Source organism: Balaenoptera borealis (genome assembly GCF_965194805.1).
Source record: "Balaenoptera borealis genome assembly, chromosome: 7".
NCBI lineage: Eukaryota > Metazoa > Chordata > Mammalia > Artiodactyla > Balaenopteridae > Balaenoptera > Balaenoptera borealis.
Genome location: NC_138864.1, coordinates 58,137,736 through 58,150,210, shown reverse-complemented (window position 1 = coordinate 58,150,210; position 12,475 = coordinate 58,137,736). Strand labels below are relative to the sequence as shown.

At 34.3% G+C, this 12,475-nt stretch overlaps 1 protein-coding gene across 1 annotated transcript in view; it reads left to right on the top strand.

Moving 5' to 3' along the window:
• The window catches only part of HDAC9 (histone deacetylase 9), a 999,956-nt gene that overhangs the window by 700,755 nt on the left and 286,726 nt on the right, over window positions 1-12,475 (top strand). Inside the window, exons 16-17 of the mRNA XM_082398347.1 lie at window positions 4,480-4,600; window positions 9,445-9,494. Of these exons, the coding sequence (XP_082254473.1) occupies window positions 4,480-4,600; window positions 9,445-9,494 (171 nt within the window). The remainder of the gene's footprint in view (window positions 1-4,479; window positions 4,601-9,444; window positions 9,495-12,475) is intronic.

Below are 12,475 nucleotides of genomic sequence, written 5' to 3'. Positions count from 1 at the left end.
CAATGCAATCCATCTGTTCTGCTAAATTATTTCTAGTTCCCTAACCAAAGGCACTGCTTTTTCATGCATTTTATCATGATTTTATGCCCTTTATTATATTTTACAAAAGGTTCTGATTCCTCCAGGGCCAATGAGAACTGATTAGGACACTGGCCTCAATCCAGGCTTTGAACAGAGGAGGGGAAGGAATAGAACTATTTCCTTTTTTCCCTGCTCCTTGGCAGAAAAAAATATGAATCTATACCGTGTGTGTGCTCTGTGTGTGGGTAAGCTGCATTTTATCCTGTCACAGTATGACTTTGTAGATCATGTTCAGAACATTCCTTCTATAATCAGGTTGCATTAACAGGCTTTAATTCAGAACGACTACTTCTTTCGGAAAAAACCAGGGTGTGTTGTGATACTCAATGATACGGTCATTTTGAACAACTTTAGTCAAACTTCAAACGTAAATGTATACTGTTTGGGGCTCTGATCTAATAAATAAGATCATATTCCTCGGGTGCTTAGCACAGCGTAGGCGCTCAGGGCACATGAGTTCCTTTCCTGTTTTCAAGGAAGAAACTACTTGAGGGCAAGTCACAGAGAATGGAAATAGAATAATGAATACCTCCTACATGGCAGCGTTCCTTTACTGAGAAATTGAAAGAAGAGCTATAAGCTTTCTTTCTTAGACTTACATTGGCAAGTTACTTAAGACCTATATTTGGATCTCAAGTGAGAAATACCCAGGTGGAGACCCATGCCGTCCTTTGTAGGCATTGAGTGTCCAGATATACTCAGAATTCTCAAAAATTCTTTTGGTCAGAATCATAGATGACTTTAGCTAGGCATCCTGCAGGCTAAATGTCTCTGAGAACGGAAATCAGTATCTCCCTAAATTACAGTTATCAGAGCACTTTATCCTATTTTGTGACTCACTGTGCTCTTGACCTTTGGCTCAAAAGCGCATCATGAGAGAAAATTGAAGGAATAAAGGGTACACAGGAAATAGAAAAGATGGGAAGGGATTAAACGGAACTATCTATATTTAAGCATAAACACATAACTTAATAAATTACTGATGATGATACCAGAAAATGAAAACGGTTGGAGACCTCAATTTGAGAGGAAAAGTAGAATGTTACAAATTTAAGACATCTGATAATAGTGAGGCAGAACGAACTACTGGAGATCCTCCGTGTTAAGAAAGAAGGAGAGCTGGTGCTGTTTCAGAATTTTTAGCTTAGACATCCACTGAGTTCCCACAGCAGTGCCTCTTGGAGGTATAAATCTCAGAGCATGCTTTCTCCAGGTCCTTTCTCCAGGTAGAAACATTTTTTCATATTGAACTGGTTTTCACTGCCCTCTTTCTGTAGAAACATGTACACCCTTGTTTGTGGGTCTTGTTCTCCAGCGGCCTTAAACGCAGAAAGTGATTGTTAAGAATTAGTGCTTATATTTAGCGTAAATATTTTTGTAAAGAAACATATTCTATAATAATAAAAAGAGCCATTGTAAAATACTTCCTGGGAATCAAAAAGAAGTGGGGTTGGGGGCGAAGAAATCAAAGGAAATACTTGTATACTTTGTTACATTTTAGTAGTGAGGGGGAGGACTTGGGTATACTAAAAAGGAATACTCTTAGAATAAGTGAAAGCTAAATAGGCTGGGCCAGATGCTCTATCCTTACTGTTAGTTAACTGATATTACACAAGGGAATGACTGAGATTCAGCAGGTGTTCTCTTAAGATTTATCAGTTCTTGAGCTACTGTCAATAATTGAATCTTGTTAGCAGATTATTTTTCAAATGTGTGATTGAACATTCAGCCTGAATACTAGTGGGATTGTGGGAGAATGAGAAAGGAGTTAGGACAAGCATGGAATGTATGCTATGTAAATATATATGACTAGTTTGTGAAAACATAAAGATATATTTATTACTAATGGTGTTTAATGTTACACCAGAGGCAAAAATTCAGTGTAGAGCTGAAAAATATCTTTATAGGAAAGGAGAAAGGGAAAAAATGATGGAGCTTTATGATAGTAGTCCAAACATGGGTCTGATAGTTAGCTACAGAGCTGGCATTGCTTAAGATAAAGATGTTTCACTGTATCAGCGTATAAGATGTTAGTGGCTATGGATTTCATCGACTCATAGAAGTGAGAGCTGGAAGCCCTGTTATTTCATGGTGTTCACTATTCTGCCAGACTAGGACCGGCTGCCACAGTCTGGTTTCTGGCGTGCTGCTCATTTCAACATTAGATGACTCAGACCATGGAGTTACTACTACTTATCTTGGGGGATTTTCCACCAGCTGAAATCTCCCAGTTAAAATGTTTCCCTTTAATAGTGACTTAGAACTTTCTCTTTCTCATTACGTGTCATTCTGTTTCTTTGGTTGTTCTGGTCTTCCATAAATGTCTCCAAATTTAATGTTTACCAGCAAGCCATCTAGGTCAATAACATGTTTGTTTATTGATCAGAGCAGTGGCTGACCAGATGGCCATCATAAATTTGCCCTAGTCTTCAGCATTACCTACCTGGTTTAATTTTAACATTCAACACCTACCTGGGAATAATTTCTCTAAAGCATATTTTTATTTTTCAGGAAATGTAAATGAGGTGTCAAACACAGGGAACTTCAGTGCCATCACAAAGAAATTCCATAAGCATTTGTTTATTCAGCACATAATGGCACAGTGTCAAGAAGTTTCTGTTTTACATCACTCCTGTTACCTTCTTCTTACCCCTTGGGTCCCTCACCATTCCTTTCTCACTGTGACATGATGATTTATTTTCAGTGACAAGCACCTCTACCCAGTAAAGCTCTAGGAAGTGTCAGTGTATCGAGGTTCTCCCTGCCTGCCCCCTCAGGGAACCACACAGCAGCAGCCGTATCACCTTAAACCAGGGAGATTGAGCGTGGAATTGTCTTGGTTCTGAGAGGTGTCATTGTCACCTTATGTTTCCACGTCAACTGGTAATTCATGGTCAGGAACATGAAAGGACAGGATTCCCTGAACAGATTCTCTCTGAATTTTACTGTAGTTCTCTGCTAATATATTACCTTACAAGTGTCTTGTTGTGATAGATATTTTAAGTAAAATATTAATACGGTTTGGGTAATTTTAGGAAAGCACAGCAATTTTTAAAATGAGGCTAATTAACTTCATACACCAGCACGTTTATTGGGCTCAAAGATGTGCCCCCTGAGAAATGTGACCAGGAAGAACACTTTGTCCATTGACTGACTGAGATTTAATTTATGTACAGTTTTGTCTATGTTGAAGGACCATTCTTTGTTAGCTGAAGTGAAAGTTTCTGCCTAGCATGGGTGTAAAAATATTGACTGAGTCTATAGAGTGTCTCACACTGTTTCTGATTAAACAGCAGTTATTGTTTTTGCTTAATTTCCATTCTGCCACAGACTAATGCTTATATAAAATACATTAAAAATGAGATACTGCAATAGTGAAATAAAAATTGAAGGCATACAAGACTATATTTGATTCAACAGACATAAAAATACTCTGTCAGATTACTATAAAAGTTTCTAAATATTTATTCTCAAGCTTTATGCAGACCTCATCACAGACCATTCATAAACACTTCCTGAACTGTTACCGATCCCAATGTTACATATTTTGAGTGACATTGGTCTAGATGAACACTGTTGTGAGGTGCACACACATGATGTGATCAGCATATGGGTAATAATCAAATACATTAAAATGTATTGGTATTTACTTATGTCCTTTAAGAAACAATAAGGAATTTGTTTCAACAAGTTCTTTGGGTGAGTGTAAAGTAAGGGTTGAATTTACTTGTTAGCTAAGCAATAGCTCTTGTTTGTTTTTAAGTTGGTACTTTTACAAAGGAGTTAACTATTAATTATTATTAATTTTTAATTAATTATTATTAACTTTTTTGTTTGATGCTTTACATAATTATTTTATTTCATTTGTTCCTCACAGTAACACTATAAGGTAGACGTTATCTTCTTTTTTTTAATAAATTAATTTTTACTGGAGTATAGTTGCTTTACAATGTGTTCTACTGTTCAGCAAAATGAATCAGCCATTCGTATACATATATCCCCTCCCTTTTGGACTTCCTTCCCATTCAGGTCACCACAGTGCATTAAGTAGAGTTCCCTGTGCTACACAGTATGTTCTCATTAGTTATCTATTTTATACATAGTATCAATAGTGTATATGTGTCAATCCCAATCTTTTTTATAGATTTTTTCTTTATGCCAAAGAAGAATATGCTTAATGTCAATTGCCCACTTAGGCATAAGCAATCCATTGCATCTGAACCTTGCATACACTTATTTTTCAAATATTATTATGGTACCTTGTTAATGCAAATCCATGTCACCCTCCTACATGATGAAACTCCGACCATTATTAATCATCTTAAATGTGACTTGGGGTCTTATTTTCTCCTAAATGTTGTCAGTGAAGTACTGTAGGTTTCTGCTGTTTTCTTTCAGCGAATTCAAGGTCGAAAAGCCAGCCTGGAGGAAATACAGCTTGTTCATTCTGAACATCACTCACTGTTGTATGGCACCAACCCCCTGGATGGACAGAAGCTGGACCCCAGGACACTACTAGGTCTGTATGGGCCTCCATTCTACTGAGAACAGCACATTCCAGCACTATCATTAGTCAGTGCTGCTGTCAGTTCAAAATACTTGGCAAGCAGTGAGACAAAAAATCAGCTTTTCCAACAGCACTTCTCTGTGGAATGAGTCGTTTACAACAGAAGCCAATGTAGATTAAGAAAATCCTACATTAGAAAAAATGACACTGCAAGTTTCATGATGTTTACTTTTATTTGAATAGCATTTGTTCACTGTGTTTTAGCTGACAGGAATAAATGCACTGTGGAGTTTGCTTGCTTACATTTTTAAACTAAAAAATAGTTTTCACGTTCTTTTTGCAAATTTATTTTCACCTTTCACATTTATTTTGTGTCTTTCAGTTCTTTTTTCTATGACCTTAACAGACAAAGGGCATAATACAACTTATTTTAAGTGAAAACTCCTTACTGCTACACCTAGAACACTGTATTTTATAGTAAGATTGCATTTTAAATCTTAATGTAGTCTATGTAATGCATGTTTTAATTATGGAATTAAATAGTAGTTGACAGAAGTAGAAAACTAATAAACATAATCTGTAAGTTATGATTTTTCAAAACTTTATTATCAGAATTTAAAATCAAATTTATGTTTCACAGTTTTATATAGACTTTATATGAGTGATAGAAACAACAGATTTTGAAGAAAGTTCATGACAAAACCTTATTTTAACTGAAACAATCTATTAATTATATTTATTCATAATCTTTTACAATGGAATAACAATACATGACATGGCAGTGTATGACAAAAAGATCATGTTTTAAGTTTTTTAGCTAAAAAAGCATTTGAGGACTTTTTCTTGTCCCTTTCTTTCAAATAAACCTATTGTGTCAGTTCCAAATTATTGGACTCTTTCACGCAATTCATTATTATTTCAAAATGATTTTATATTAACTGGTCCTAAACAATTCAAAAGCAAGTGTATGATATGTAGTAGGCAGGCATCTTGGAAAGCAATTATAAGGGGAAATTAACAGTTACCAATTATAATGCTAAAAATCTGCCCTTTTAAAACAAGTGGCAGGCATCCCTAAATTTATGAAGTAAAGGTATATGGTTGAGTGTGTGTGTGTGTGTGTGTGTGTGTGTGTGTACATGCAGGGTAGGGAGAAATTGACAGAAAGGGGAACACAGAAAAATTACTCAATTTTTAGAAAGCATATTATGAAAATTTGATGATGAAAATCAATTTGTATAGTAGAATTAAAGTTATATATGGACTTCCCTGGTGGCGCAGTGGTTAAGAATCCACTTGCCAATGCAGGGGACACGGGTTCAAGCCCTGGTCTGGGAAGATCCCACATGCCACGGAGCAACTAAGCCCGTGCACCACAATTATTGAGCCTGTGCTCTAGAGCCCGTGCTCTGCAACAAGAGAAGCCACCACACTGAGAAGCCCACACACTGCAATGAAGAGTAGCCCCCACTCACCGCAACTAGAGAAAGCACACACGCGGCAACAAAGACCCAATGCAGCCAATAAATAAATAAAATAAATTTATTTTAAAAATAATAAAATAAAATAAATATTTAAATTTCTTTAAAAAAAGAATTAAAGTTATATAGTAACATAAAGGACAGTGAGTCAGTCTAAACATGTATAATCTGTGTGTTTTTTTCTTCTTTCTGTTGAAGGAATCCATCTCTGCACATGCAGATCTTTACATAAAGTACTTCTTTTGCTGTGGATACTGTCATAAATGTCCTTATTTTAACATGAATTAATAATCCCACCCAGTTTACCAAAATGATGAAGTAAACCAAACAATAACTTTCGTGGTCTTCTGCAGTCGAAATACTGATGCATTTTAAAGATAGGAAGCTATGTCCATTTTGATTATTGTTAATTTAGTTAAGAGAAAACAAGTAGAAAACCCTCCCTATTTCTTTTCTTTTCTGTATTTTTAAACTAGGTCTCAAACTATTATTCAACCTAAGCATAGGACTAGGTACTTTGGATTTAGTTAGGATAAATTTACACGTAGGTGTTTAGATGTTCCAAGACCACCATTATTCCACATTTTAAGAGAAAGGACATATTTGTAAAAGAAATGAAATTTAAACTCTGGCAACTTTGAACTGTTTTACTTATGAAACATGGCAATACCACTTTTTTTAAAATGAAATTTGACACTTTTGAGAAAAACTGATTTTCTCAAAACACACATATCATTTAAAGATTTGATTATTTAGAAATGAATTCTAATACATAATTTAGAACTTGGACAGAGGTCCTTTTCAAATATGTATGCAATGAAAACACCAAGTACCAATTATTTAATTTTTACAGTTTTAATCCAAATGGCCATTTATCTCATTAGTTTTGAATATTTAATGTGAGATAAAATTCATACAATTGATGATTTTAGAGTTAACTTTAGATACATATGTGGAGTTCCATAGGCACCTCTCAGGGATCAGTGTAACGATGTCAGCCTTGAGTGCAAGCTACAGGAGTAAAGGTAACCAAGGATGTTGCATTGCTAGGTCTTGATATCGAGCACTAAATTCAACTTTGATGATGCTTCTGAACTGTATCAGTTTCTGTCATGAATCCAGAAACTTGGCCGATTTTCCTCAATTCAGGGTCTCAGTTAAAAATCCCATTCTTTTAAAAGTTTAAGTTTTCATAATTTTTTGTTCTTTGTGAAATTTGAATTCTTGTGGCTTGTTTTTTTATCTAAAAGACCAGATTGAAGCTCCCATGTATGAATGTGTAGAAATTCATAGCCATCAAGATATTTTCTCCCTCTTTATCCCTTTCTTTTTCTCCCACACATCCTCTTCTTCATCTGATCCCTCCCAACACAGATGGTGAGGGAGGGTTTGTCAATTGCACACACACAGTAAATTGAAATTTACTCAATTCTATGAATTCTCTGAATTTAATTGATACTACTACTTTTGATAGTTATGTTCTGGAATTAGGAGGAAGGATTTAAACAAAAGTTCGTTATGACCGGACCCATCAGTCTTCGTATGTTGAAAGACATCTATAGCTTATAAAATAATTAGATTTGAAAATGGGCAGCATTTATCTCTTTAAATACTCTAGACCCTGTAAGGTGACACTTTTAAAACATTCTCTTCAGTCATTTCTGGTGAGAGGTTTTCCTTAGCATTAATATTCCTGTCATTCTTACTGCCAGTTTTCGTTATCTTGTGGCTAGCCAGAGCTCAGTCCATGGGTGAGGCAATATAACATTATTAAAAAATAAATTGAGTCAATTCAGTGAAATAAACATTTTTTGCATACTACTAAATTTAAATTATTGATTAATTTGGTTGTTTAATATTATTTAAATGGTACTAAACTAGATTCTCCTCAAGTATTAAATCATTTATTTTCTGTATTTGCTTAGAGTTTAAGAATTTTTTAAATTACTTTAAAAATTACTTCAGTACACTGTAATATTATCTTTAACCTTTTTCACTGACTATGGAATGAAGAGTTCAGACATTAAAATATACATTATTATATATTTTAATTTCACGTATGACATGTGAACACATCCTTGCAAAATATTCAGTGATACAGAAATATCTTTGTTATGAGGAACAACTTAAGAAAACTTTTTACCCCTCCCCAAGCTATCCATAAAATTTTTTATGTATCTTTTACTGATGTCAGTATTCCAGTTTTAATATTTTTTCATGATTTGTTTATTTTTTTTGTTGACTTTTCATCTTTTTTCCATGAGGCTCCTTATATATAACGAGATATCTTATTTTTTCATTTGCACTTACATTTTTCTTTATCATTTTCCATCTGTTAGCAATTGCATTTGAAAATTGAACTCATACAATTTATTGTTTTCAAAATAAACTTTCTTCTGTGACAGTAAAATCTATTTAGACTTTTACTGACATGATGTGAATTCCATCACAAACCTGTTTTCAATTTTCATTATTTATTTCATTGATCATCAGTAGAACAAATGAATTAGGATAAGTGAAATGGAGGTTTGTACCTGGTTCTACCACTAATCTCCTGAGTGACCCATATGAGTCACTTCAGAGCTGTTTAACTATGATATAGAAATGCCCACTGCCTTTCCTTTAATTACTTTGCAAGACAAATTTTAGTCTTGAGGTTTAGGAGTAGTAATTTTTTGTTTTCTCTATACATGTAGTAGATAATGTAGAAAATCAAAGTGCAGGTAAACAAAAATGATTAAAACTTCCATAAAATCTCAATTCCAAAAGATAGTCACAAGTAAGATTTTGGCATTTACTTTAAAGATACATTTATATGTATATTATATAGATCCCCAAAAGGTTATCTTTTTTATAGTGATTTGTGCCTTATTTGTTTAAAAAATTGTGAATGTTGGAGAGGTTTATAGTATTCTTGGTCTTAGCTATATCTGAAGTAGAACTTAAAGATAAGTCTGTATACTTGAATAAATGCTTTAATATTTGGAGCATGTAAAAAATGACAGTGTATTTCATAAACTTTGTGGCTCAAAACATTACACTGGAAGGATACACGTAATGAACAGCTGAGTTATTTATGATAAGTTATAAACAAAAAAGGTATTGTGATAAACATCCTGTAGGGCAGTTGAAAAAAATCTTGAGACTCAACTTTCATAGGTATGTGTTTGTTCATGTGGGGTAAAAGACTCTACAGGTAATAATATATGCATTAATTTGGTTTGAGTTCTTAACTATCTAAAATTTGATCAGTTTCCTTCTGAGTCAAATGAATAAATACCATGTGACATATTATGTGTTAATAGACACCAAAAAATTTTAAAACTGTAATTATATTCCAATTTATATATTTTTTCATGTCTTCTTACTGTGTAGGTGACTCTTCTCAAAAGTTTTTTTCTTCATTACCTTGTGGTGGACTTGGGGTAAGTATGAGTTTGTTTACTGCTTTTTAAAAAAATTTTTTTATTGGAGTATAGTTGATTTATAATGTTGTGTTAGTTTCATGTGTACCATAAAGTAAATCAGTTATACATATATCCACTCTTTTTTAGATTCTTTTCCCATATAGGTCATTACAGAGTATTGAGTAGAGTTCGCTGTGCTATACAGTAGGTCCTTATTAGTTAACTATTTTATATATTGTAGTGTGTATATGTCAATCCCAGTCACTCAAATTATCCCCCCCCCCTTCTCCCCTGGGAACCATAACTTTGTTTTCTACACCTGTGACTCTGTTCTGTAAATAAGTTCATTTGTACCATTTTTTTTTAGATTGTACATATAAGCGATATCGTATGGTATTTGTCTTTCTCTGTCTGACTTACTTCACTCAGTATGACAATCTCTGGGTCCATCCATGTTGCTGCAAATGACATTATTTCGTTCTTTTTTATGGCTGAGTAATATTCCATTGTATATATGTGCCACATCTTCTTTATCCATTCGTCTGTCGATGGGCATTTAGGGTGCCTCCATGTCCTGGCTATTGTAAATAATGCTGCAGTGAACATTAGGATGCATGTATCTTTTCGAATTATGGTGTTCTCCAGATATATGCCCAGGGATGGGATTGCTGGATCATATGGTAGTCATATGTTTAGTTTTTTAAGGAACCACTATACTGTTCTCCATAATGGTTGTACCGATTTACATTCCCACCAACAGTGTAGGAGGGTTCTCTTTTCTCTACACCCTCTCCAGCATTTATTGTTTGTAGATTTTTTGATGATGGCCATTCTGACTGGTGTGAGGTGATACCTCATTGTAGTTTTGATTTGCATTTCTCTAATAATTAGTAATGTTGAGCATCTTTTCATGTGCTTTTTGACCATGTGTATGTCTTCTTTGGAGAAATGTCTATTTAGATATTCTGCCAATTTTTCCATTGGGTTGTTTGTTTTTTTGATATTGAGCTGCATGAGCTGTTTGTATATTTTGGAGATGAATCCCTTGTTGGTTGCTTCGTTTGCAAATATTTTCTCCCATTCTGTCATTTGTCTTTTCGTTTTGTTTATGGTTTCCTTTGTTGTGCAAAAGCTTTTAAGTTTAATTAGGTCCCATTTGTTTATTTTTGTTTGTATTTTCATTACTCTAGGAGGTGGATCCAAAAAGATCTTGCTGCGATTTATGTGAAAGAGTGTTCTGCCTGTTTTCCTCTGAGAGTTTTATAGTATCTGGTGTTACATTTAGGTCTTTAATCCACTTTGAGTTTACTGCTGTGTATGGTATTAGGGAGTGTTCTAATTTCATTCGTTTACATGTAGCTGTCCAGTTTTCCCAGCATCACTTATTGAAGAGACTGTCTTTTCTCCATTGTATATTCTTGCCTTCTTTGTCATAGATTAGGTGACCACAGGTGCGTGGGTTTATCTCTGGACTTTCTATCCTGTTCCATTGATCTATATTTGTTTTTGTGCCAGTGCCATAGTGTTTTGATGACTGTAGCTTTGTAGTATAATCTGAAGTCAGGCAGCCTGATTCCTCCAGCTCCGTTTTTCTTTCTCAAGATTGCTTTGGCTATTCATGGTCTTTTGTGTTTCCATACAAATTGTAAACTTTTTTGTTCTAATTCTGTGAAAAAATGCCATTGGTAATTTGATAGGGATTACATTTAACCTGTAGATTGCTTTGGGCAGTATAGTCATTTTGACAATATTGATTCTTCCAATCCAAGAACATGGTATATCTCTCCATCAGTTTGTGTCATCTCCAGTTTCTTTCATCAGCATCTTATGGTTTTCTGAGTACAGGTCTTTTGCCTCCTTAGGTAGGTTTATTCCTAGGTATTTTATTCTTTTTGATGTGATGGTAAATGGGATTGTTTCTGTTTACTGCTTTTAAATAACATAAACTTCCAAAAATATATCCTTTGATTTATCTGGTCAGTTGTGTTTAAGGCTGTTTCTCAGTAAAAGTTATGCTGGACTTCAGGTTATTATGGCTACATAATTTGTAGGGCTCAATGCCAAATGAAAATAGAGATCCCTTTGTTCAGAAATTATTAAGAATTTCAAGATGGCAAAAATACCAAAGTTATCCAAATATGGGGCCCTGCTAACTATAGGTTCCTGTGTGAAGCCACTTTGCTAGACTTTTATATTGCTAGAGAAAAGGTAATATGAGAGGGTTTAATGTAGTTTCATAGCAAAATTCAGTTTTTAGTAGAGTCATACTGAGTATGCATATGCATTATATTCCTGGTAAAAATGGCATAAACTTCACAAAGCACTTTGCATTGTGGGACATTTTGTTTGTGAACCTCCTGAGGCCATTTTTGTCTTCAATAATTAACAAAGCCTTTTTGACCCAGGATATTTATACCATATTTCAAGGACAAATTTGTTCAAATCCAACAACGTATGAAAAAAAATGTCTACATTTTTGTGGATGATTAGAACATAGCCTATAACCTGCAGTCTATTTAAAGTTAACCCTTACCAGTAACAAGACATCATCCTGTAGAACTGAGTGCTAACTCATGTTAGGACAAAGTAATTCTAGATCAGGTTTCCAAGGACTAAGGAACTTAAGTCAGTTAAGTTTCTTAGATATTGAAGGAAAGAACACAACTAGTCCTGAGTATGTTTTAGGCGATATTTTGCTATAACTAAATTTTATACAGGGAAATCCCATACATTTTCAGCTAATTCTGTCATTTTAGTGATGCTAGATTTTGCAAGGATAATCTTTCTATTCCTTCACCTGTGACTCTGCCTTCTAGAAATAAAAATGGCAACTACAACCAATATCCATTTGGACTTTACAGTTTACCAACATGCACCTGAGGTTTGTAATAACTTTATAACATTGTCGTAATTATTAACACCATTTTGCCGATGAGAACCTGAAGGCTCAGAGAAGTGAGGTTATTTTGCTGAAGTTACTTAGTAAAGGCTGAAAGGCT